Source organism: Lycium ferocissimum, unplaced genomic scaffold (assembly GCF_029784015.1).
Source record: "Lycium ferocissimum isolate CSIRO_LF1 unplaced genomic scaffold, AGI_CSIRO_Lferr_CH_V1 ctg1793, whole genome shotgun sequence".
Taxonomy (NCBI): Eukaryota; Viridiplantae; Streptophyta; class Magnoliopsida; order Solanales; family Solanaceae; genus Lycium; species Lycium ferocissimum.
Window position 1 is genome coordinate 62507 of NW_026717495.1, and position 26848 is coordinate 89354.

The following is a 26848-nucleotide window of genomic DNA, read 5'->3' on the forward strand; positions in this document are numbered from 1 at the left end:
AAATCGGAAATAATGAGTAAATTGCTTCTTTGCTAGCACTGTAGCACCTCACCGCTTTTTGCTTGCTTCCAAATATTTTGTATTCAATTTTTCGATATTGTATTCATTGATGAAGGAGTCCTTGATGTTATTATCTCAGCATAGCCGTAGCTCAGGTCATTTTCCTCTAATTTCGTGCAACATATTGTAGTTTGATGAGATGGAAGTTTTAGAATTTTACTTAATTCCTTTTTGAGGCTAAGATTATGTTGTTCAAGTGTTATTCCTTTTAGCTTTTGATAAATCCTTAATGTCTTTTCTTTTCGATGAGAATCCTCAGACGAAGTGGTCTAAATTATGGTGAAAGCATTCACTCTATTTCTCTTCGTAATTGCAGTTTTAGTAATTTTGTTTTATAGGGACATTGTTGTAGTGGTAAGAGCGAGAGTGTGTGTTTGGAGAACGTCACTGGTTCTAATTTAGGTAAAAGCATGTGTCTGATAGGTACATTTTTTTGATAACATAAGGTGTTCAATCGTTATTGCCTAGAGTTAAAATTCGTGCTAAGTTTAAATGGCTGTCTATGTATTTGGCCTTCTTTTAAATTAGTTTTCCCTTGGGTTCAGAGATGTGTCAGTTTGAAACTGAGGCGAGATGGAGATTATGTTGGATATTGGAAGGTAAAGGAGCCAAGTCTTATCTAAGGCCAGAAATTCATTTGGTTATCTGGTTGATTGTTAAAATAGGAGAACCCCAGACTAACACACATAAAATCCGAATATCCTTCAACAATGTCCGCACATACACGATTTAAATGAGAGAGAGAGAGAGAGAGAGAGAGAGAGAGAGAGAGAGAACAGTAAAGGAACTGTGATTACAATTCTAGAAAAAGAAAGATATAGATATAAAGAACACTGACCTTTTATGGCGTTATTCCTTAGAGTTGTTCAATAAAATCTTTAGCTTAGGGCCTTGAATTGGAAACCTTGAAAAAGAGATTAGAACTCAGACTACATGCCTAAATTGAAAACAAAGATGGATAAAGAGAGCCGACCTTTACATGGTGCTAGATCTGGGACTTGTTAGCAGAAATTTTTAGATTCAAGCCTTAAAAGAGAAAACAATGAAAACACAAATTAGATCGCAGATTTACATCCTTAAATGCTTGACACATTCATTCACAAAATGTCGTCAAAAGTAAATGAAAGATTGAAGGCGGCAGAACAAAAGATTCAGACTCCTTATTTTATTAGAGGGAATGCAAGGGAGGGAGGGAAAAAGTCATTTAAGGGCTTAGTTGCAGCCATTAGTTTGATGAAAGATGAGAAAAGTAGACGGAGAGACCTGTGTACAGTGAAAGTGATAAATTAAGAACGGTTGTAGGGTTTGCAACGATGTTGGATTTTATAAGCTCTAACAATGTTTTTAGTTTTACGAAATTACCCTTATTAACTTTCATAAATTACTTGAAATGCTTAGATATTAACTGAAGAAGGAGAAAAGACACGTGGTGAAGCAAAGAGAAGGAGAAATCCAATTTGGTGAATCTCTGGTTTATTCTTTGCCCTTCGTCACAGTGATGTCGGCAACTAAATTGGATTTCTCTTCTCTTTGCTTCCACCTCCGCATACCTGTGAGTACTATTTCAAAAAAAGAAGAAGAGATAAATATAAAGAATACTGACCTTTTATGGCGTTATTCCTTAGAGTTGTTCAAGTAAATCTTTATCTTAGGACCTTGAATTGGAAAGCCACGAAAAAGGATTAGAAGTCAGATCCACGTGCTTAAATTTAAAAAAAAGAGATGGATAAAGAAGGCGAGCCTTATAGGGGTGCCAGATCTGAGACTTGTTAGCAGAAATCATTAGATTCAAACCTTTAAAGAGAAAGCAATGAAAACACAAATTAGATCACAGATTTACATCCTTAAATTCTTGACATAGTCACAGAATGTCGTCAAAAGTAAATGAAAGATTGAAGGCGGCAGGACAAAAGATTCAGACTCCTTATTTTATTAGAGGGGATGCAAGGGGAGGGAGGGAAAAAGTCATTTAAGGGCTTAGTTGCAGCCATGAGTTTGATGAAAGATGAGAAAAATAGGCGGAGAGACCTGTGTACTGTGAAAGTGATAAATTAAGAACGGTTGTAGGGTTTGCAACAACGTTGGATTTTATAAGCTCTAACAATGTTTTTAGTTTTGCTAAATTACCCTTATTAACTTTCATAAATTACTTGAAATGCTTAGATATTAACGGAAGAAGGAGAAAAGACACGTGGTGAAGCAAAGAGAAGGAGAAATCTAATTTGGTGAATCTCTTGGTTTACTCTTTGCCCTTCGTCACAGTGATGTCGGCAACTAAATTGAATTTCTCTTCTCTTTGCTTTCACCTCCGCATACCTGTGAATACTATTTCAAATAAAGAAGAAGAGATAAATATAAAGAACACTGACCTTTTATGGCGTTATTCCTTAGAGTTGTTCAAGTAAATCTTTATCTTAGGACCTTGAATTGGAAAGCCCTGAAAAAGGATTAGAAGTCAGATCCACATGCTTAAATTTAAAAAAGAGATGGATAAAGAGAGCCGACCTTATATGGTGCCAGATCTGAGACTTGTTAGCAGAAATCTTTAGATTCAAACCTTAAAAGAGAAAGCAATGAAAACACAAATTAGATCGAAGATTTACATCCTTAAATTCTTGACATATTCATAGAATGTCGTCAAAAGTAAATGAAAGATTGAAGGCGGCAGGACAAAAGATTCAGACTCCTTATTTTATTAGAGGGGATGCAAGGGGAGGGAGGGAAAGTTTCATTTAAGGGCTTAGTTGCAGCCATGAGTTTGATGAAAGATGAGAAAAATCGGCGGAGAGACCCATGTACAGTGAAAGTGATAAATTAAGAACGGTTGTAGGGTTTGTAACGACGTTGGATTTTATAAGCTCTAACAATGTTTTTAGTTTTACTAAATTACCCTTATTAACTTTCATAAATTACTTGAAATGCTTAGATATTAATGGAATAAGGAGAAAAGACACGTGGTGAAGCAGGAGAAATCCAATTTGGTGAATCTCTGGTTGTCTCTTTGCCCTTCGTCACAATGATGTAGCCAACTAAATTGGATTTCTCTTCTCTTTGCTGTCACCTCCGCATACCTGTGAGTACTATTTCAAAAAAAGAAGAAGAGATAAATATAAAGAACACTGACCTTTTATGGCGTTATTCCTTAGAGTTGTTCAAGTAAATCTTTATCTTAGGACCTTGAATTGGAAAACCCTAAAGAAGGATTAGAAGTCAGATCCACATGCTTAAATTTAAAAAAAGAGATGGATAAAGAGAGCAGACCTTTATATGGTGCCAGGTCTGGGACTTGTTAGCAGAAATCTTTAGATTCAAACCTTAAAAGAAAAAGCAATGAAAACACAGATTAGATCGCAGATTTACATCCTTAAATTCTTGACATATTCACAGAATGTCGTCAAAAGTAAATGAAAGATTGAAAGCGGCAGGACAAAAGTTTCAGGCTCCTTATTTTATTAGTAGGGATGCAAGGGCAGGGAGGGAAAGTGTCATTTGAGGGCTTAGTTGCAACCATGAGTTCGATGAAAGATGAGAAAAATAGGCGGAGAGACATGTGTATGGTGAAAGTGATAGAACAAGAGCGGTTGTGGGGTTTTCGACGACGCTGGATTTTATAGGCTCTAACAACGCTGTCAGTTTTACTAAATTACCCTTAGTAACTTTAATAAATAACTTGAGTGCTTAGATATTAACGGAAGAAGGATAAAGGACATGTGGTGAAAGCAAAGAGAAGGAGAAATCCAATTTTGTGAATCTCTGGTTGTCTCATCGCCCTTTGTCACATTGATGTCGCCAACCACATTGGATTTCTCCTTCTCTTTGCTTTCACCACCGCTTACCTGTGATTACTATTTGACAAAAAGAAGGGATAGATATAAAGAACACTGACCTTTTATGGAGTTATTACTTAGAGTTGTTTAAGTAAATCTTTATCGTAGGATCTTGGATTGGAAAACCCTGAAAAAAGGAATAGAAGTCAGATCTACATGCTTAAATTGAAAAAAGGGATGAATAAAGAGTGCCGACCTTCATATGGTGCCAGATCTGGGACTTGAGCAGATTCTTTAGATTCAAGCCTTAAAAGAGAAAACAATGAAAACACAGATTAGATCTCAGATTTACATCCTTAAATGCTTGACACATTCACGGAATGTCGTCAAAAGTAAAGGAAAGATTGAAGGCGGCAGGACAAAAGACTCTAACTCTTTATTTTATTAGTAGGGATGCAAGGGGAGGGAGAGAAAAAGTCATTTGAGGGCTCAGTTGCAACCATGAGTTTGATGAAAGATGAGAAAAATAGGCGGAGAGACATGTGTTTAGTGAAAGTGATAGAATAAGAGCGGTTGTAGGGTTTTTGACGACGTTGGATCTTATAGGTTTTGCATGTTTTACTAAATTACCCTTATTAAGTTTAGTAAATTACTTGAAATGCTTTGATATTAACGGAAGAAAGGACATGTGGTGAAAGCAAAGAGAAGGAGAAATCCAATTAGGTGAATCTCCGGTTGTCTCTTTGCCTTTCGTCCCAATGATGTCGCCAACTACATTGGATTTCTTCTCCTCTTTGCTTTCACCCCCTCATACCTATGATTACTAACAAAAAAAAAAGAGATAGATATAAAGAACACTAACCTTTTATGGCGTTATTTCGTAGAGTTGTTCAAGTAAATCTTTATCTTCGGAACTTGAATTGGAAAACCCTGAAAAAAGGATTAGAAGATAGATCAACATGCTTAAATTGAAAAAAGGGATTGATAAAGAGAGCTGACCTTTATATGGTGGACTTGTTGGCAGAAATCTTTAGATTCAAGCCTTAAAATAGAAAACAATGAAAACACAGATTAGATCTCAGATTTACATCCTTAAATGGTTGACACATTCACAGAATATCTCAAAAGTAAATGAAAGATTGAAGGCGGCAGGACAAAGGATTCTTACCCATTATTTTATTAGTAGGGATGCAAGGGGAGGGAGAGAAAAAGTCATATGAGGGCTCAGTTGCAGCCACGAGTTTGATGAAAAATGAGATAAATAGGCGGAGAGACAGATGTATAGTGAAAGTGATAGAACAAGAGCGGTTGTAGGGTTTTCGACGATCTTTGGATTTTTTAGGCTCTAACAACTTTGTCAATTTTATTAATAACTCGTATTAACTTTAATAAATTACTTGAAATGCTTAGATATTAATGAAAAGCTATTAGAATGCCCTGTAAATGACGTGTATTGCTATCATGTTCGTGTCTACGTTTGAAAGATATGGATCCAGCATATGAAGTTGATGGGTCGCGTCATATAGAACGCCTCAAACTCGGAAAACTAAGTAATTTGCTTCCTTGCTAGCACGGTAGCACCTCACCACTCTTTGCTTGCTTCAAAACATTTTGTTTTCGTATGTTTACAATTTTTCAATATTATATTCATTGATGGAGGAGTCTTGATGTTAATCTCTCAACGTTGCGGAGGTGTGGAGACAAATCTTCGAATCTAAAAGGTTCAGGTTGATCGACCAAGACAGAATTCTTGGAGTGCAAGTTCAGTGACGTAGTGCATAAGGCTGGAGTAGAGGTGAGGCTCGATGTCGAAGTCACCCAAAAGAGAGGAAGTTTCAAGTATCTTAGGTCCATTATTCAAGAAAATGGGGAGATTGACGAAGATGTGACACATTGTATTGCTGTAGGGTGGATGAAATGGAGGCTCGCATTCTTGAGTCTTGTGTGATAAAAATGTGCCACCTAGATTTAAAGGCAAGTTCTACAGAGTTTTGGTTAGACCAACTATGTTGTATGGGGCGGAGTGTTGGTTAGTCAAGAATTCTCACGTCCAGAAGATGAAGGTGGAGGAGATGAGGATGTTGTGATGGATGTGTGGGCATACGAGGAGAGATAGGAGTAGGAATGAAAATATTCTAGACAAGGTAGGGGTGACTTCGGTGGAGGACAAAATGAGGGAAGCGAGACTGGGATGGTTCGGGCGTATGAAGAGGAGATGCACGGATGCCTCAGTGCTTAGGTGTGAGAGGTTGGTTATGGATGGTTTCAGGAGAGGTAGAGGTAGGCCGAAGAAGTATTGGGGAGAGGTGATTAGACGGGACATGACACAGTTCTCGCTCGCAGAGGACATGGCCATAGATAAGAGGTTATGGAGCACACAAATTAAGGTAGTAGGCTAGTTGGTAGTTGAACGTTGCCATAGCAGTACTCTTGTAATTTCTTGCCTTTGACCTGGTGTTTCGTGTGCTTCGATTATCGTATGATTTTGTGGAAGTTGTTGTATTGTTCCTTTTTTCAACTTGATTTTTGTTATTTCTTTTGTCGGATTGCTTTTGTTTGAGCCGAGGGTCTATCGGAAACAACCTCTCTACCTCCCAACGTAGGGGTAAGGTCTGCATACACTCCATCCTCTCCGGACCCCCCTTGTGGGATTACGCTGGGTATGTTGTTGTTGTCATTGCCGAAGCCCAGGTGCTTTTTCTCCATTTTTATTATCTCATTCTAATTTCGTGCAACTTGTAATTTGATGAGATGGATGTTTTAGTTAATTCCTTTTGATTCTTTTGAGGCTAAGATTATGTTGTTAAAGTGTTATTCATTTTGGTTTTTGATAAATCCTTTATATCCTTTTCGTTTCTGATGAAAGTCCTCAGACGAAGTGATCTAAATTATGGTGAATTTAGTGAAATTCACTCTATTTCTCTTCCTAATTGTAGTTTTATAGGGACATTGTTGTAGTGGTAAGAGAGAGAGTGTATGTTAGGAGAACGTCACTGGTTCGAATCCTGCTGCAGCTAAAAGCATGATTTAGGTGGAGTGGAGAACGGTAAAAGGGCGCCACTGTCCTTGGGGATTTCTCGGTTGTCAAGATAATTTTTTTTTTAAAAAAAAATTTAGTACCACCGACTACGAGGAGAAAAAGTAATAGGATAATAGGTGCATCCTCGTGTAGTATTTCTGGATTGGTAAGTACCTTATATATACAGTAACAATTGGGTAAGCTGAACTATGAAACACATACTTCTCCAAATGGTTGGAAACTGAACCAGATATAAAATTTAGTGAGGAGTTGTTTATAGTGGTGACCTCTTTTATTTTTATTTTGTATAATATAGTTATGGTTTGTTTTTAGGTGAGGAATGCATACACTATTTGATCTCAATCTTTTCTCTAATTGGACAGTTAAGAAATATTTTGTTCTATATTAAAATGCACTTACTTTTGTCTTTCCATGTTTGCATGGTATAATTAGTTCTTTACATTTAATTTTTCAACATGCTTATCTTGTCATAATTGACTCTGTGAGCCCTTAGGGAATGACCAACCTATGGATTTTTTTTGATTTTGGCTTATACGCACTTGGCTAATAAGCACTGAGAATGTTTAAAAATCGCTTAAATAAGCAAAAAATTGCTTCAGTTTGACCAGCTTATAAGCTTAGCCAAACACCCTCTACGTCTGCCACCTCACCAAATCCACTACTGGTATCTGTGATTCAGAAATGGTTAGTACATGTACAACCTTCTACCTTATTTCTTTTGGTTCATGGCGCACTCCATGATCTATTTGGCTTTCTGTGGCTTTTGGGGCGCTGAGGAAGACGTGTTCAACATGAATGGTTGGTTCTTTCTTGGTCTCGGCTGAGTAAATTCGCTTGATATAGAAGAGATATTAATTACTTTTAACTTGTTGATTTAAAAAAGGAAAAAAGGGTCAGAATTAAGCCCTCTACTTTCAAAAATAGTTTACATTTAACCTACATTATACTTTTGCAATTATTTGCAAACAAAAACATCCTTACCGTTAGCAAAGTTGTTAAAAATACCCTTCGACCTTTAATCCATTCCACATAGCCAACAACATCTCACATGGCCTGACATTTGAGAGAGGTGAATGCCGCGTGACATGCCACCTCACCACCCCAACCTTATTTTATTCTCTCCCCTCATGCACTTCACCCTTTTATCCCAATACCCTCCCCCTTTTGCTCTTCGTGTTGGGTTCTTGTTTGTGTCAGAATGTCAGATTTGGTGGGTTCAAAATTAAAGATATCCCCGTATATTCCCCTAGACCCCTGGATGAAAATTTCACTATTATTTTTACCGTTCTTCATCTGGCTCTTCATTTTTATAGAGATACACAATGAGAAGCGAGTGAAGACAAGGAAATTTTTTTTTTTTTTTTTTACATCCTCTTCTATTTGTTCTTTTGATTCTGGCAAAAAGTTTCAAATTCAAGAGAAATTATGAGCTTTCAGACTGCAAGTAAATATTAAATTTTACTTTTTTAGTACTTTTCGGGGGTCGTGAGTTGTATATTGCCAGAGACAAATGGCCTGTCTATTTTTGGCATGTTACCATGGAATGTAAATTGTAGATTAAATCTGTATTCTGTTGGCAGGTGTTTTATCTGTCTTCTTGTATCCTAATTTGTGCTGATGATATTGCTTTATCTAGAAATCGCTGCTGCCTTTCACATAACAGTTGCTTATATGGATAGTTTTATCTTTTAATTTGTCTTAGTAATTATCTTTTTTAAAATTTGGTGTTGTTTTTTCTTTTGTTATTTATGCAGCATTTATTTAATTTAAATCACTGTGCAAATGTTGGTGATATTAGGGGAAGGGGAGGGGGAAGCTGGGTTTTTATTGATTGTGGTGGTGAAAGTTGTGGTAGTGATGGTGTTAGCAGTGAATTAAGGTGGGAGGGGTAGGGTATTGGGACAAGAAGGTGACATGGCATGAGGGGAGGGAATAAAATAAGGTTGGGGTGATGAGGTGGCATGCCACGTGGCTGTTGGTGCTTAACATGTGTTGTGTCTTCTTAATTGCAGGCTGCGAGAATTCTTGGTCACGTGATTGTTACAGGTTCTGGAATAGACTTGGCCTTTGCGCAGGCATGTCTTCAGGCTTAAAAGTAAGTGTTTGTGGAGATATGTCCCCTTTGGTCCACTCTCTGCTATAGTTAATTTTAGCATTTTTACAACCCCAAAAGAACAAAAGAAATAGAGTTTGGGCTTTACTAAATCTAACTTAATACGGTGTTATTTGTCAAACAAACACGCCAGCTTTTGAGGTTTTTGCACGGAAAGCAAGTGTAAATGGAAATCATCTGGAGGGACAAGCTTTTGGACCTTCAAATTACAGACAAGTGATGACTCAGTTACCCGATGAGAATATGTGATTGAAGTGGTCACATCCTTATTATTTGCCTTCAAATATTTGATTTATGATTTACAATGTGGTTGGTTAATGGCAGATGGCTCAACCATCAGTGCTGCTCAAGAAGCAATTACTGATCAAGCAATACCATGACTGAATCAGAGGCTAGGGAAATTCTTGGTTCAAGGAGCATTCATCACGGGAGGATGCATTGCAGGTGTGTCTCATTGTGTCCTGCTGTTTTTGAACTGTTATTTGATTGCATTGATCCTGAATTCATCTCTTTATCAATTCTTTTGAAGAGGTATAGTAACTCATTTGAGAGAAATACAAAGACTTGGAGTTCTCATCTTCAAATGAAGGTTCACTGAACCAAAGAAACTCTAGAAGCACTTCTCCAGATTAAAGCAAAGCGTCCTAATTAGAATTTCGAAACTAATTGATGTTTTCTTGTTGGAGTAGCTAGCTTGCAAAGCTTCAGTTGCAATTCTTGAAGGTTGAACAAATGACTGATTTACTCCTTTTTCTTTTTTGTTGCAGTGTAGATTTTCCTCCGGGGGCATATAATAATTGCATTATAAGAAGAAAGGACCAAAGAGAGAGGAGGAGCACTTCATACTTCTCCCCTGTGAACTAGCTTCCATATGAAAGTGAGATAATATGCATCTCAAATTTATACAGCGTACGTGCATTATTGTTAATATTGTTTTTGGGGTAAGTATACGCAAATATACTTTTTAGTTTTACAAATTTGATGAATTGCTTATTTATATCTTAATATTGAACATGCCTGGAGTCTGGAATACTTAAACTAAACCAGAAGATGACATTATATTGAAGAGACTCATAATCCATGTATACTGTGTAGAATTCCAATCTCTATGGTCCTCATCATCCTCCGAATTACCAGAGGACACCATATATTATTGATTATTTCTGCATCAACATATCTAAATATGCCTGTCCAGCATTACTAGTAACAGAGGGCCAATGTACCCTTCCAGCAATGTGACCAAACTGATCTATTCAGATATTTTGCGGTAACACTTTACGGCAATCTCAATAATCTTTTTAAAAGGATTTTTGTTATATAAATTGACAGTCTCAATAGTTTTTTGGAACCACGACACTTTTATAGCGATTATCAATGCAGGGATTGACGAAACTGGCCAACCATTTGACGGTATTTTATCTAAGGATAATAACAAGGGACACATTTCACGTGCCAGGGATATATGACACACATTACACAGGTAACTGTCTTCTTTACTCTCGTATTTACCTTGCATAGCATGCAAATGCATTCGCCGTCAATCAGAAGCTGGTTGATGAACGCCGTTCGACTAGCTAGGTTAGTTAAAAATAGCAAAGATGAACAAGGAGATGGTGATAAGTGTTTAGAAATAAAAAATAAGCTTGAAACTTTTAGGTACAAAGAGTGTTAAGGCTAGCTCTATATATCGTTGTAAGACTTGGAGGAAAGGAAAAATTGGATGGCATTGAAGCGGGTGAAATTCACTAAATTTTTTATTAGACCTTAACAACCATTGGCTGTAAATATAATGTAAATTTACGGAAGACTATGTTTGACGACTTTTCAACCAAATGGACGAATTAGATTGATTCCTAATGTACTAGGAATAATAGATCTTCTCGTCACTTTTGATGATAACTTTTGTAGTAAATTCTTCTTCTTCAACTACAAATCAGGTTACTATAATTTTTTTTTTTTTTTTTATCTTCTAACTGTAAAAAATTTCGGAAGGACCAAGATATTTCAATAGAAGAACTTAAAGCTAATGTTTTAGTGCGGCCCTGCTAGTGATAATAGTAGCAATACCTCGCATAATTTCAAACAATAGCTAGATTCTTATGAATTTTCTAAAAATATACAGATTTTTTTCTATAATTCTATTACTATTATTAGGTTAGTTAATTTTCCTATCCTGGTCTAAATAAGCTTATCATTTACTAAAATATCTCAAATCTAGAACTAGGATTCATTTAAGCTAATATACTAAGGCAATTTATGTATAGGTTTGAACATAATTATGTGATTATGGACATAATTAATAAGCATCCAGTTATAATGATCTACTGATTAATTGTGTAATTAATTTGTAGTTCGATCTATTTTATGATATGTACTATAAACAGCCAACAATAGATATTCATTTGACAACTCGTCTAATAAGATATCGTAATAGAAATTATAAAAATATCTGTCTGTTTTTAAAAATATTCCATAAAAGCTGATTGCACAAACTTAAATATGCCAGGTATATATTGCTACTATTCTCACTACGTGACAGAAGCCTTGAGGGTAGAGGGGTAAATGTCCCTCACACAAACCTTCTGTTGAAACAATTTGATTTTTTCAAAATTATTTACTGCTAAAAGACAAACATCAAAATTACAGCAATGTGATTTGTAATAAAAGCCAGATTACAAAATATCATCAGATTACAATGATAAAATCTACGATCAATCTCATCCGTCCATTTGGTTGAAAAATAGTCAAACATAATCTCTGTTACATTTACTTTGCATTTTCAGCAATGGTTTCTGAAGTAATCTAGTGGAAGTATAGTGGACTCCACTTCAAAACCATCAAATTTGTTTTTTCTTTCCTCCTTAATTAGTCTCACCACTATATCTAGAGCTAATCTGAACACTCTTTCTATCTGGCAGTTTCAAGTTTCATTCTAATTTCTACACACACATAGATCATCATCTCTCGTTTATTTTTTCTGTCTTTTGTTAACCTACCTATTCCAATGGCATCCATCAATCCACTCCCGATTGATGGCGAAGGTGTTTGCATGCTATGCAAGGAAACGCCATCTCGAGAAAAAACAGTCACCTGCATCACGTGTGTCATGCCGTGGCACATGAATTGCCTGGAAAATCCGCCTGTTACGTTAACGTCCGTCGTTAATTTCAAATGCCCCTACTGTGCCGGGGTGGGTCTCGGAGGGGCATCTCTAGGCGGAGAACTAGTGGCGAAGATTCGGGAGATCGAAGCGGATATCTCGATGACGGAAGAAGAAAAATCGAGAAAGAGACAAGATATCGTCAGTGGGAAACAACTGCAGATTAATGAGAATGAGAATGAGAATGAAGAGGCAGAGGATGAAGAAAGAGATGTGTTGGCTCTGCTTGGTGAAAGCATCAAATGCCCCTTTTGCTATATGCTTCCAGATAGGCCCGTCACGGTAAATTTAATTAAATCACCTCTGTAGTAAATTAATCTTTCTCATAGCTTGTTCTTGGCTTCTAGGTTCCCGTTTCCAGATTTAATCCAACTATTTTTGTTGATATCTGTGTGTTCTGTACAACGGCGGAGTCAAAAATTTCAACAAGAGAATTTTTTTTTTTTAAAAAAAAAAAAGAAAAAAAAAAAGCAAGAATGTCACACTTAATTAGGATTCAAACCTATAACCTAAAATAATTTTAAATTGAACCATTTTTGCTGTTACGCTAGAACTTCCCATATGGAAGATGGATTTAGGCCCCCCTTTGGATATGAATTTTTTTCCTTTTTTTTTTCAATAAATATTTTTAAAACAGTGTTTGGTTACACATTAGAATGATTTATCCAAACACAACTTCAACTTTCAAATATCATTTTCAACTTCAATTTTAAATACTTTTTTTTTCAAATATTACTCGATCCATGTCCAAATTAACACTTTTATATATATATATTTGCAATGTATGATTTTGACGAAAGGTTTCACTTAAACCTCTTTCATCAACTGTATGTACCTCTCCCGTGGTTCTATATATGCCTCAGAGTTATGCATACGTCTGTAATCTTTTCCGGGTTTCTATACTTAATGAAACTTCTGTATATCTTGATTGTTATCTTCTCCTTTTTTCTTCAGACATCCTGTGGCCATAACTTTTGCTTAAAGTGCTTCAAAAAATGGATTGGTCAAGGTAAGGAGACGTGTGTCAAGTGTCGCAGTCAAATTAGTCGCCAAATGATTAATCAACCACTTATAAACTCGGCATTAGTGACAGCCATAAGAATGGCCAAGGAATCTAGAAAGAATAATGCCCCTAGAAGGCCTCAAGCAGCCTATCCTCAGGTACGCGTGCACTTGTCTATAAGTTCAACTGAATTCAATATTTTTAATATAAAAATTGAAATCTTGAATCTACCTGTGTATATAGGCGAATCAGGAAGACCGCCCTGATAACCCGTTTATTAGGGAAGGAGCAGCTAAAAGAGCTGGAATGGCTAATGCATCAAGCGGGAGGATATTCGTGGCCATCCCTTCAGATCATTTTGGGCCAATATTGGCGGAGAATGATCCGGAGAGAAATCAAGGTATTTTGGTCGGGGACTCATGGACGCATCGTTTGAATTGCAGGCAATGGGGTGTGCATTGGCCCCATGTTGCCGGAATTGCAGGACAAGCAAAATATGGTGCACAATCCGTGGTGCTCTCAGGTGGCTATGAAGATGACGAGGACCACGGAGAATGGTTTCTCTACACAGGAAGGTACATGTTATCCTTTAATATATGAGTTTTCAATTTGTGGTTAGTTTTGAAGGTACTACTTTAGACTCGAGAAATGTTTCAAGATATTGATTAGTAGTTTTAAGTTCTCTGCACACATATAATATTTTAGAACATCAAATTATGTTGATTGGTAGTTTTAGGTTCTTTGCACACTTATTATATTTTAGAAGACGAAGAGCTTGGAACGTGGTTCCACTTGCGTTAATGTGGGTAGTTTGGAGAGAGAAACAAGAGAGTTTTTGAAGGAGTAGAGTTGAGTTTTTCTCACTTGATGAATAGCCTTCGTTCCCTTATTTTCTTTTGGTATAATCAGAAAGTTCCTTGCTGCATAGATGATTGGGTGGAGTTTGTGGAGAATCATATATTTTAGATTTTTGACCTTTTATACATCCCTTGTATATGGCCATGTTTATGAATGAGAATACATTTGCTTGATTTAAAAAAAAATTAACCGATGGAATACTGAATTTAATTCACTATCTGTGTGTATTACTTAAATCTTTTCTTAATTTTGTAAAAAATGTTGCGAACTAATTAAAATGGTTTACTTCACTATGTTTAGCTTACCTTGAATATTTTTCCCTCTTCGATCGAATTAATTTACTGTGACTATTTATTATATTTACAAGAACTTACACTCTTCCTTTTGTAATTGCAATTATATATATATATGCAGCGGAGGAAGGGATCTAAGTGGCAACAAAAGGACGAATAAAGATCAATCATTTGATCAATTATACACCAATTCCAACGAAGCTTTGAGAGTCAGTTGCAAACAAGGCTATCCAGTTCGTGTTGTTAGGTAATACTACACCATCGAATTTGACGGTGAAATGTTTTTCTCTGCCAACTTATCGTATAAATAGCACGGCGATCGACTAATATATAAGTTACAATTTTCATTTTCTATTATTCAAGTTGACATAAATAGACCTTATGGTCCAGATCCCACAAAGAAAAGCGTTCATCCTATGCCCCTCAAGAGGGTCTTCGTTATGATGGTGTTTACAGGATAGACAAGTGTTGGAGGAAACTGGGGAAACAGGTAAAAAAAACCTCTTATTTCTTTTAAAGATTCATTGAACTTAATTATCTCTAGTTAATTCAACTGATGACTGAATATTGATTTGAGCCATCATCGGTGTGTATCGTTATTAGGGGGGTACAAGATGTGTAGGTACTTATTTGTGAGATGTGACAATGAACCTGCTCCATGGACGAGGTTAATTGTATTTTCTTATCCTTGTGTTGCTTCTTTCCTAGCTAATTCCTCTACTACTGTAAATATGTGTTTAGTACTGGTTCATTACATATAAATATATATTCTTGATGATGCAGTGATGGGCATGGGGATAAGCCTCGGCCCTTGCCAGAAATTCCTGAACTTGAAGAGGCACTTGACATTTTTGAGAGGACTGACACTCCTTCATGGGATTATGATGTATGTATATTCGCTTCCTTTTTTTGGTTTCCCACCCAGTGTTATCCGCATTGGGCCATTTAAGGGGGAAGCGCTCCCTAACATGGCTTTTTCCATACCTAGGACTCGAATCTGAGACCTCTAGTTAAGGGTGGAGGGATCCTATCCATCCCAAAACAATACTTGTAATTGTTGGTGTATATTCTCTCAATTCCATATTGTAATACTTTGGGTAACTTTAGTAATTATGCAATATTTATAATTTTTTGATTTCTCCATCAAAACAACTTATCTGGGTTAACTCCAAGGAATCTTTCTAGTAGTTAGATATATACACCTAGTTAATCATATTTGATTTGAGTTTAATTTCTATATCTTGACAGTTTTTAAAGCTCAGTTTTTTACCCTTTATCTAGTAGTCATCTAAATGATGGGAGAATACCAACAAAGTTTGTGGTGGAGTAACAAGTACTCATCCTTAACTAGAGGTTTCAGGTTCAAGTCCTGCTAGGTACAAAGTCTCGCCATTGTTACAGAGTGCTTGCTTTACCCTGGATATGGGACTTTTTAGGGCGCAAATCTGGATGGGCCCCAACACGGACCAGATGAGAAACCAAAAAAAGATGGGAGAATGACTAAATTTAATCATCTAGTAAAAGTAGGATTAATATAATAACCTACAATTTCAATGTTAAAAAAAAATAATACCCTACAAAATTAGTCAAGTGATCTGCTATAATAAGTCAATTAAAATACAACAATAGTATAACTTTTATTTTATTTTATATAAAATTGTATATAATTGAAATTCTATTCGAGTATAAATGTTTTTTCACGTATCTGGGCAGGATGGAGAAGACAAGTGGAAGTGGAAGAAGCCACCACCGCCCAGCCAGCAGAGAGTAATTGAAGGAAGTCCAAAGGATGGGAAGAGAGCTAGGAAGACACCAAAGAAATTATCTTTGAAGCAGACACTCTTAAAAGGTTAAACTAAACCAATATTATGTTCCTCTCCCCTAATTAATTTCTTTGCCTGTCTTTGGATACGTCTTATGCAAGAACTTAAGATTTATTCTAATGGTATCAAGTTGTTCGACGCTTGCAGGGTTCAGCTGTGTACTTTGCAAGAATGTGTTGACTCAACCGGTGACCACGCTCTGCGCTCATAACTTTTGCAAAGGTTGCCTTGAGGAAGCATTTAAAGGACAAGCGTTTGTAAAGGAAAGGGAATGTCATAATGGGCGAAAACTTCGCTCAAAGAAGAATTTTATGAAATGCCCCTCCTGCTCACTTGATATCTCTGAATTTTTGCAGAATCCTCAGGTCTCTCACTTTTTGGCCACAACATCTTCTTACTATATGTATGATGTTTTAATTGTCTTTGGTTTTGTATATATCGATAAATGATTTATAAGTATGTATGATGGACTTTATAAGTGCAGGTTAATAGAGAGCTGGAGGATGCCATAGGGAAACTACAAGAGGAATTTCATGAAAGTGACAATGATAAAGAAGATGTAAAGTAAGATAGTTCAGAAATTGGAATGTCTAATGATGAGACAAGAGCGCACAAGAAAAAGAAAATAGATGCTGGGGAATGCTCAACAAATATTGGAGTTTAGTGAATTGATCCTTATATATGACTAAGGAAAGAGCTATACGGCTTTGACATTATTGTGCATTATGGTGTCTCGTTATCCATTTTTGAATCTTAGTTGCTAGGATTTATAGATTGACCTTTCTTTACTTATTTATATATAGATTTATCCTACTACAGATCATTTACTTTGTTAAGAATTGTGTTGAGTCTTTTCATTTTCTTTTCAATTACAAAGAATTATTTATTTGCTTTTTCACCGTATTAATTTAGTTGGTGAAATTTTTAGGGAAAAATTCACATATTAAGGGATGGCAACGGGGAGGTGCAGGTGCGGGGCGTTGCGGATTGAAACATTTTTTTTTTTTTTTTAAAAAATCTGATGCGGTGCGGGGCGGTTTACGGGTTGGTGAATTCAAATCTAAGTTAAACCCATTTCTTTTGATTCAAACCAAAACAAATTTTCTCGTTACAGTGATGTCAAAATTTACTTTTTAGATATTTTCCTCTGCTCTCTCTCTCTATGATATTTTATTCCCTTTTATTTTTGAAGAAGCAATATTAGAATTCCAACGTTTTTGCTACCAGTTGGAAAATCTATTCAATACCTATTTTAAGTGTCACAATTTGCAGTTGATATATCTTTTCTTTCCCAGACAGAAAAATCACTTTCTCCTGTAAAAAATTATTAAAAGAATCGGTTGTTACCTCATTTATACTTACGTACTTTTTGTTGTTCAATATTAATTTTTTTTCTTTTTAACTTGAAATCTAAATACCTAAAGTGTGTTTTTCAAATGGTATTCAATTACTTTTTACATAACAAACTCTTTACTAGTTACTGTAAAACAAATTAATTTGGTAAAGTTTATGTAAACTTATGGGTATACAGTGGAGAGAAACGAGAATGTTTTGTTTTCTTCTTACAGTAAGTTAAGATTTGTTGTGTATAAGTTTCTTTTCCAACCCATAATTCGCAAACAATTCGCTACTTTTATGATTATTTGGTCATTTCAATTTATAGTATCCAAAATCTATTAGTTTTATATAACACCCTCTGTTTACATTCATTAAAAAGAGCTGCCCCTTCAAAATTAAAAAGAAAGAAAACATTTTTTCTTTTAAAAACTAAGCGGCGCGGGGCGGGTTCAACAACAACAACAACAAGCTCTGAAGATAATCCCACCATGTGGGTCCTGGAGGGTAGAGCGCGCGGGGGGGGGGGGGTACCTAACCCCCACCTCGAAAGGTAGGGCGGCTTCTTTCCGAAAGACGCTAGCTAAGAGAGAAGATAAGAGAAAAACAAGACAAAAAGGTCGATAGGTCAAGATAACGAAAACAATATGATAACACGAATACTAAAAGCGAGAAAGTCATGGTAGAACATCCGAAATAAAGGAGCATTAACTACTATAGATAAATAAAATAATCAAAGTACCAACGCCCAACAAATATAAGCAAAAGAATCGATGCATAAACCAAAGGTAATAAACAAATGAATAAACCGCAACTACTATGGTGAAAGTGGTAAGCCACCTAGCCTTCTATCCTAATCCGAGTCCTCCACAACCTCCTATCTAAGGTCATGTCCTCAGTGAGTCGAAAACGTGCCATATCCCGTCTAATCACCTCTCCCCAATACTTCTTCGCCTCCCTTTACCTCGCCCTCAAACCATCCATAGCCAACCTCTCACACCTCCGCACCGGGCAAAGATCTCGTCTCTCTCCTCTTCACATGCCCAAACCATCTCACCTCGCTTCCCGCATCTTGTCCTCCACCGATGCCACTCCCACCTTGTCTCGGATATCTTCATTCCTAATTCTATCTCTCCTAGTGTGTCCACACATCCACCGCAGCATTCGCATTTCTGCGACTTTCATCTTCTGAATGTGGCATTTCTTGACTGGCCAACACTCCGCTCCGTACAATAAAGTCGGTCTAACCACCACTTTGTAGAACTTGCCTTTAAGTTTTGGAGGCACTTTCTTATCACACAAAGACTCGAGGCGAGTCTCCATTTCATCCACCCTGCACCAATACGATGTGAAACATCGTCGTCGATATCCCCATCTTCCTGTATAATAGACCCAAGGTACTTGAAACTTCCTTTCTTTTGAATGGCCTCGGTACCAAGCCTCACTTCCTCATCCCCCTCACGCGGTACGCCATTGAACCTGCACTCCAAGTATTCTGTCTTGGTCCTACTCAATTTAAATCCTTTAGACTCCAACGTCTGTCTCCAGCCCTCCAGCTTATCGTTAACTCCGTCGGAGTCTCGTCAATCAGACTATGTCATCCGCGAACAACATACACCAAGGCACCTCGCCTTGTATTTTTCGCGTCAATTCATCCATCACCAAGGCGAATAGAAACGGGCTAAGAGGCCGATCCCCGATGCAACCCCACGTAACAGGAAGTTCGAGTCTCCTCCTACCGTCCTTACCCGGTCTTAGCTCCATCATACATGTCCTTTATCGCTCTAATGTACACCATGTGCACACCTTTAGCCTCCAAGCATCTCCATGTGACCTCTCTTGGCACCTTGTCGCAGTCTTTTCTAGGTCAATGAATACCATGCGCAAGTCCCTCTTTCGCTCCCTATACTCGCTCCACTAATCTCTCCTTACAATACGAATGGCTTCGTAGTCGAGCGCCCGCATGAAACCAAACCGGTTCTCTCGAAATAGGCACACCTCTCCTCACCCTCATTTCCACCACCCTTTCCCACACTTTCATAGTGTGACTTAGCAAAACTTCGATACCTCTATAGTTGTCAGTAGTTTTCGAATGTCTCCCTGTTCTTGTACACGGAATCATAGTACTCCATCTCCATTCTTCCGGCATCTTCGCTGTCTTGAAAATGACATTAAACAATCTAGTCAGCCACTCCAAGCCTACCCTGCCTACATTCTTCCAAAATTCTCCAGGAATCTCGGCGGGTCCGGTCGCTTTTCCCCTGCGCATCCTACGAACAGCTCCCTTAACCTCCTCAACCTTTATACTCCTACAATAACCAAAGTCGCGACGCCTATCAGAGCGCTCCTAAGTCTCCCAACACAATGGCGCGGGGCGGGTTCAAAAGATAAAATTCTGCTATGCGGTGCAGGGCAGGTTGAAGCCTTCACGGGTTAAAGTTAAACTCGCACCGCAACCGCCCCGCCCCACTCCATTGCCATCCCTACAAATATATATAGCCCAGTGATCTAGTTTTCATCCGCCATAGCCCACTTCCCTTTTACATAGGAGAGGAACTTACACAAATGACTACACTTTGGGGTTTTTTTTCCAGGCATAGCTACACTTTTGCTAATTACATTTTGTAGCTACAGTAACGTGTATTCAAATTCGGCTGTATTTCATTGTATTTAATTCGGATGTATTCAATTTGGTTGTATTCAACTTATTGTATTTAAATTCGATTGCATTCAAACAACATAAATGCAAAAAAAAAAAAAAACATGAATATTTAGCTGTATTTAAAATTTACTATATTCATTTGTATACAAAAAAAAAAAAAAATCTCCTTCGAAATACAAGCGAAAAATACATAAAGAAACACTCTATTTTACACTAAAAATAAAATAAAATGAATACATAATCGAAATACACTCAAATCTGAGATACAAGAAAAAAATACACTCAGATTTGAGATACAAGAAATAAAATACACTCAGATCTTAAATACACCTCCGGAGATTAGAGATAAAGTCGGTGTAAGCTTTCCGGTATCTCGCTGGAAAAGATAGATCTGAAGTTTTTTAGCACCGAAAAATAGAGATCTAGCTCTGCTAATTCGCCGGAGAGGATAGATCTAAAAGTTTCAGGTATAGAATCGAGATTTAGCTCAAGTATCTTGCTTGAGAGGATAGATTTGAAACTTTCCGGCACCGGAGAATCGAGATTTAACGGAGGTAGAACGAAATTGAATAAATCGAAGGCAACAGATAGAAATTCAAAAGCGGAGGACGCTAGCTTTGTTGGAGAAGATGACCAGTGGCGGCTCCAACGGAGAAGAGAGAGTTGAGGGAGAAGAGAGAGGGGGTTGAGGGAAAAGAGTGATACGACGGAATAAGAGGAGATGGGTTTTGAATTAGTTATCTTGTGTAATTAAAATACAAAATTTAGCTATGAGATGTACTTAAAATAAAGTGTAGCTACTAAATATATATAACTCCTAATGTTCTCTACACCACGTAAATATCTCGGAAAATTATGCTGGGTGTCCCTTGACCCATCTATTTTGTCACTTTTGGCCCAACTACACCCAGGTTACCCGCTTTGGCCCGCTATACTTACGGTGATTTAGACTAACGTTCACAAATAAAACTCTTTCAAAATATCCGGTGTTCTTCTCCTCATTCTTCCTTCGCACAACTCCACCACCATCGTTTTCCTTCTAAATCCCCGTACCAATTTTCGTGCTTGTTCATCTTTGATCTTTGTAAGTTTTATTTCGACAATGTGTTTGCATATGTGTTGTTTTTAGAGTGTTTTGAAAAACCTTATTTTTTCATCAAGTTCTTCAAACAACTCAACTTCTAGTGCTTCTTCGTTTCTAAATCTCTATAATATTGTGTTATTTGTACAATGTGTTTTTTTTTTTAGTGTTTTTGGAAACCCTAATCTATTTTTGCTTCACTTTTATGAGTCGGTGGACTATTTGCTTAGAAATACAAGCTATATCCAGTCAATAGGTAGGTATTGTGTTAAAATTTAGGGTTTATATATGACATTATGTGATTGTGTTTGTGAGTTATACTTATATCGGTGTTTGTTGTGCATTTAGTTTAATAATATGTGTATAAATTTTACTAAGTTGTGTGTTTCCACTTGAAAATTTGTGTTGCCCAATTTTAAAACATTTTGGTATTTTTTGAGGATTATTTGTTGAATATCATTCTCATTTGCATCATTTTAAAGTCGTTATGCAGTTCAAAATGGCTAACTGTATGCCTGGGAAAGTTTTAGGTCATGGGACTAAGGTGGATATGACTTCAAGTGTTGTGTCTGATGACCAACCAGTTGAAGTTATCTCTGTTCCTAATACAACCCCTAGTCCGGCTAAGAAAAAACCTTCTAAAGAACCGCGTGAAGTGATCTCGGTTGGAAATACTCCGCTGATTGAACCGCATAGCAAGCGAGTAACACGTGCCCAATCTATAAGTCCTCAGCAGAAGATTAGAAAAACAAAAGTAGTGAAAGGGCATAGAAATAAAGAGATAGAAAATTCACATATATACAACCCCAGTGATCTAGTTTTCATCCGCCATAGCCCACTTCCCTTTTACATAAAAAATGTTCCCTTTTACATAAAAATGGCCCAAACCACTTAAAACGGGCTGGCCCAATCTAGTTTTCGTTATAAGGCTTCAAGTTTGGGCTAAATGACCCGCGAATTTAAGTGGTTTGGACCATTTTTTATGTAAAAGGGAGCAGGGCTACGATGGATGAAAACTAGATTGCTGGGCTCTATATATGTGAATTTTCTATCTTTTTTTTTTCTTCTTATGCCCTTTCACTACTTTTGTTTTTTTAACCTTCCGCCGAGGGCTTCTAGATTGGGAACATGTTACTCGCTTGGCATGCAGTTCAATCACTGGAGTACTTCCAACTGAGATTATTTCACGCGGTTGTTTAAAAGGTTTTTTTAGCCAGACCAAGGATTGTACTCGGAACAGAGATAACTTTAACTGGTTGGTCATCAGACACAACACTTGAAGTCATATCCATCTTAGTCCCGTAACCTAAAACTTTCCCAGGAGTACGGTTAACCATTTTGATTAGCATAACGACTATAAAATGATGCAAACGAGAATGATATTCAACAAATAATCCTCACAAAAAACCAAAATATTTTAAAATTGGGCAACACAATGTTTCAACGGGAAACACACAACTTAGTAAAATTTATACACATATCATCAAACTAAATGCACAACAAACACAGATATAAGTAGAACTCGCAAACATAATCACATAATGTCATATATAAACCCTAAATTCCAACACAATTCCTACTTATTGACTGGATATAGCTCGTATTTCTAAGCAAATAGTCCACTGACTCATAAGAGAAGTAAAGACAGATTAGGGTTTCCAAAAAACACTAAAAAACAAACACATTGTACAAATCACACAATATTATAGAGATCTAGAAATGAAGAAGCACTAGAAGTCGAGTTGTTTGAAGAACTTAAAGAAAAAAAAATAAGGTTTTCAAAACACACTAAAAACAACACATGCAAACACATTGTTGAAATAAAACTTACAAAGATCGAAGACGAACAAGCATGAGAATCGGTACAGGGATTGAAGAAAGAAAACGATGGTGGTAAAGTTGTGTGAAGGAAAAAGGAGGAGAAGAACACTAGATATTTTGAAAGAGTTTTGTTGTGAACGTTAAATTATCAAAAGTATAGCCAAATTGGGCGAAAGGGGGTAACTTGGGTGTAGTTGGGCCAAAAGTGGCAAACTAGATGGGTCAAGGGACCCAACATAATTTATGGCGCACGTCCAAAATAGAAGAAGAGATAGATATAAAGAACACTAACTTTTTATGGCGCTATTCCTTAGAGTTGTTCAAGTAAATCTTTAGCTTAGGATCTTAAATTGGAAAACCCTAAAAAAAGGGTTAAGAGTCAGATCGACATTCTTAAATTGAAAAAAGAGATGGATAAAGAGAGCTGACCTTTATATTGTGCCAGATCTGGGACTTGTTTGCATAAGTCTTTAGTTTTAAGCCTTTAAAAAGAAAATAATGAAATACAGATTAGATCTCAGATTTACATCCTTAAATTCTTGACATATTCACAGAATATCGTCAAAAGTAAATGATAGACTTGAAGGCGGCAGGACAAAAGATTCAGACTCCTTATTTTATTAGTAGGGATGCAAGGGGAGGGAGGGAAAACGTCATTTGAGGGCTTAGTTGCAGCCAAGTTTCATGAAAGATGAGAAAAATAGAGGGACAGACCTGTGTATAGTGAACTTGATATAACAAGAGCAGATGTAGGGCTTTCGAAGACACTGGATTTTATAGGCTCTAACGATGTTGTCAGTTTTACAAAATTACTCTTATTAACTTTAGTAAATTAGAAATGCTTAGATATAAATGGAAGAAGGAAAATACACATGTGGTGAAAGCAAAGAGAAGGAGAAACCCAATTTGGTGAATCTCTAGTTGTTCCTCGCCCTTCTTCACATTAATGTCGCCAAACACATTGAATTTCTCCTTTTCTTTGCTTTCACCACCGGTACTTGTGGTTACTATTCCAAAAAAAAAAGAAGAGATATATATATATAAAGACCACTTGTCTTTATGGTGCTATTCCTTATGAGTTGTTCAAGTAAATTTTAGCTTAGGACCTTGAATTGGAAAACCTTGAAAAAAGGATTTGAAGTCAGATCGACATGCTTAAATTGAAAAAAGAGATGGATAAAGAGAGCTGACCTTTATATGGTGTCATATCTGACCTTTCAAAGCTTAAAATAGAAAACAATGAAAACAGATTAGATCTCAGATCGACATCCTTAAATGCTTGAAACATTCACAGAAGATCGTCAAAAGTAAAGGAAAGATTAAGACAGTAGGACAAAAGATTCAGACTCTTCGTTTTATTGCAAGGGGGGAGAGAAAAATTCATATAACGGCTCAGCTGCAGCCATGAGTTTGATGAAAGATGAGAAAAATAGGCGGAGAGACCCGTGTATAGTGAACGTTATAGGACAAAAGCAACTGTATGGCTTTTGACGACACTAGATTTTATATGCTCTAACGATGTTGTCAATTTTACTAAATTACCCTTATTAACTTTAATAAATTACACAAAGTGCTTAGATATTAGCGGAAGAATGATAATAGACATGTGATGAAAGCAAAGGGAAGGAGAAATCCAATTTGGTGAATCTCAGCTTGTTTGTTGGCCCTTCGTCACATTGATGTCGCCAACCACATTGAATTTCTCCTTCTCTTTGCTTTCACCACCGCATACTTGTGATTACTATTCCAACAAAAAAGAAAAAAGATATATATATAAAGAACACTGGCCTTATATGGCCCTATTCCTTAGAGTTGTTAAAGTAAATCTTTAGCTTAGGACCTTGAATTGGAAAACCTTGAAAAAGGGATTTGAAGTCAGATCGACATGCTTAAATTGAAAAGAAAAAAAAAAGATATATAAAGAGAGTTGACCTTTATAGGGTGCCAGATTTGGAACTTTTGTTAGTAAAATCTTTAGATTCAAGCCTTAAAATAGAAATAATGAAAACACTGATTAGATCTCATATCAACATCCTTAAATGCTTGACATATTCATAGAAGGTCAAAAGTAAATGATAGATTGAAGGCGGCGAGACAAAAGATACACACTTTTCATTTTATTAGTAGGGATGCAAGGGGAGGGAGGGCAAAGTCATATGAGGGTGCAATTGCAGCCATGAGTTTTGATCAAAGATGAGAAAAATAGGTGGAGAGATAGTGAAAGTGATTAGAACAAGAGCGGCTGTAGGGTTTTCGACGATGCTGGATTATATAGGCTCTAACGATATTGTTATTTTTACTGAATTACCCTTATTAACTTTAATAAATTACTAGAAATGCTTAGATATTAACGGAAGAAGGAGAATGGATATGTGCTGAAAGCAAAGAGAAGGATAAATCCAATTTGGTGAATCTCCGGTTGTTTCTTCGCCCTTCGTCACATTGATGTTGCCAACCGCATTGAATTTCTCATTCTCTCTGTAATTACTATTCAAAAAAAGAAGCGGTAGATATATAGAACACTGGCCTTTTATGGCGCTATTCTTTAGAGTTGTTGAAGCAAATCTTTAGCTTAGGAACTTGAATTGGAAAACCTTGAAAAGAGGATTTGAAGTCAGATCGACATGCTTAAATTGAAAAAAGGGTTGGATAAAGAGAGCTGATCCTTATATGGTGCCAGATATGGGATTTGTTAGCAGAAATCTTTACATTCAAGCCTTAAAAGCACAGATTAGATCTCAGATCGACATGCATCCTTAAATGCTTGACACATTCATAGAAGATCGTCAAAAGTAAAGGACAGATTTAAGGTGGAAGGACACAAAAGATTCATACTCTTCATTTTATTACTCCCTCCGTCTAGTTTTACTTGTTCGTTATACTAAAAATAGTTGTCCAATTTTACTTGTCAACTTTAGAAAATCAATAGATAATTTACCACTTTTTTCTTGTTTTACCCTTAATATCAATAAGTCAAAATTTTCAATTCCTTTTTCCAACACTTTGGACTTATACTAGTCAAACTTAGCTTAATACGAAAATTTTGGCTCCAAAACAAACTTTTTATGGGGAATATGTGAATTGTTGGAACCCATTACTTGATTGGTTGGCTGCACATTTTTTTCGTAAGTTTTGATTGATTTAATCATTAGGTAACTAACTAGCATTAATATGATAAACTTTTCATTATATTTTTGGTTCCTTAATAGACGTGCCAAGTCAATATGTGCAAAGTAAAACTGAACGGTAGGAGTAGTAGAGATGCCAGGAGAGGGAGAGAAAAAGTCATATGAGGGTGCACTTGCAGCCATGAGTTTGATGAAAGATGAGAAAAATAGGCGGAGAGACCTGTGTATAGTGAAAATGATTAGAACAAAAGTGACTGGAGGATTTCCGATGATGCTGGATTTTATAAGCGTTAACGACATTGTCAATTTTACTAAATTACCCTTATTAACTTTATTAAATTACTTGAAATGCTTAGATATTAATGGAAGAAGGAGAATGGACATGTGGAGAGAGCAAAGAGAAGAGAAATCCAATTTGGTGAATCTCCGATTTTTTCTTCGCCCTTCGTCACATTGATTTCACCAACCACATTGAATTTCTCCTTCTCTGTGATTACTATTCCAAAAAAAACAAGAAGCGAAAGATATAAAGAACACTCGCCTTTTATGACGCTGTTTCTTAGAGTTGTTGAAGTAAATCTTTGGCTTCGGAACTTGAATCGGAAAACCTTGAGAAAAGGATTTATAAGTTACATTGACATGCTTAAATTGAAAAAAGAGATGGATAACAAGAGTTGACCTTTCATTGATTTACTTGTATTTAG

General features: G+C 36.6%; 1 protein-coding gene and 1 long non-coding RNA gene across 12 annotated transcripts; one reads left to right on the forward strand and one right to left on the reverse strand.

Moving 5' to 3' along the window:
• Nucleotides 1-17012, forward strand: LOC132042791 (E3 ubiquitin-protein ligase ORTHRUS 2-like). 10 transcript variants are annotated; one of them, XM_059433311.1, is made up of 16 exons: nt 2-155; nt 8880-8962; nt 9114-9424; nt 9748-9921; nt 10361-10460; nt 12022-12422; nt 13095-13149; nt 13234-13301; nt 13387-13718; nt 14416-14541; nt 14685-14783; nt 14899-14961; nt 15078-15180; nt 16008-16143; nt 16265-16482; nt 16602-17012. In XM_059433311.1, exons 4-16 carry the CDS (start codon nt 9868-9870, stop codon nt 16683-16685), a joined length of 1839 nt encoding a protein of 612 aa, XP_059289294.1. In that variant the 5' UTR covers nt 2-155; nt 8880-8962; nt 9114-9424; nt 9748-9867; the 3' UTR covers nt 16686-17012. The 10 variants fall into 10 exon arrangements, with proteins under 10 accessions (XP_059289296.1, XP_059289294.1, XP_059289288.1 ...); XM_059433305.1 differs by having other exon boundaries at nt 9114-9225; nt 9305-9424; nt 13095-13301; XM_059433306.1 differs by having other exon boundaries at nt 9114-9196; nt 9305-9424; nt 13095-13301.
• Nucleotides 1820-3708, reverse strand: LOC132042792 (uncharacterized). 2 transcript variants are annotated; one of them, XR_009411582.1, is made up of 4 exons: nt 3322-3708; nt 3185-3252; nt 2566-2617; nt 1820-2497 (listed from the first exon to the last, which is right to left on the reverse strand). It is a non-coding gene; the product is annotated as an uncharacterized LOC132042792 (long non-coding RNA). The 2 variants fall into 2 exon arrangements; XR_009411581.1 differs by having other exon boundaries at nt 3185-3708.
• Nucleotides 17013-26848: the final 9836 nt, after the last annotated feature.

Coding starts and splice junctions, on each gene's coding strand:
- LOC132042791 (XM_059433305.1), top strand. CDS start 9,868: ATGCATCTCAAATTTATACAGCGTACGTGCATTATTGTTAATATTGTT. Junction 12,423..13,094: donor TTCCAGATAGGCCCGTCACG/GTAAATTTAATT, acceptor TTTTTTCTTCAG/ACATCCTGTGGCCATAACTT. Junction 14,784..14,898: donor TGGAGGAAACTGGGGAAACA/GGTAAAAAAAAC, acceptor ATCGTTATTAGG/GGGGTACAAGATGTGTAGGT.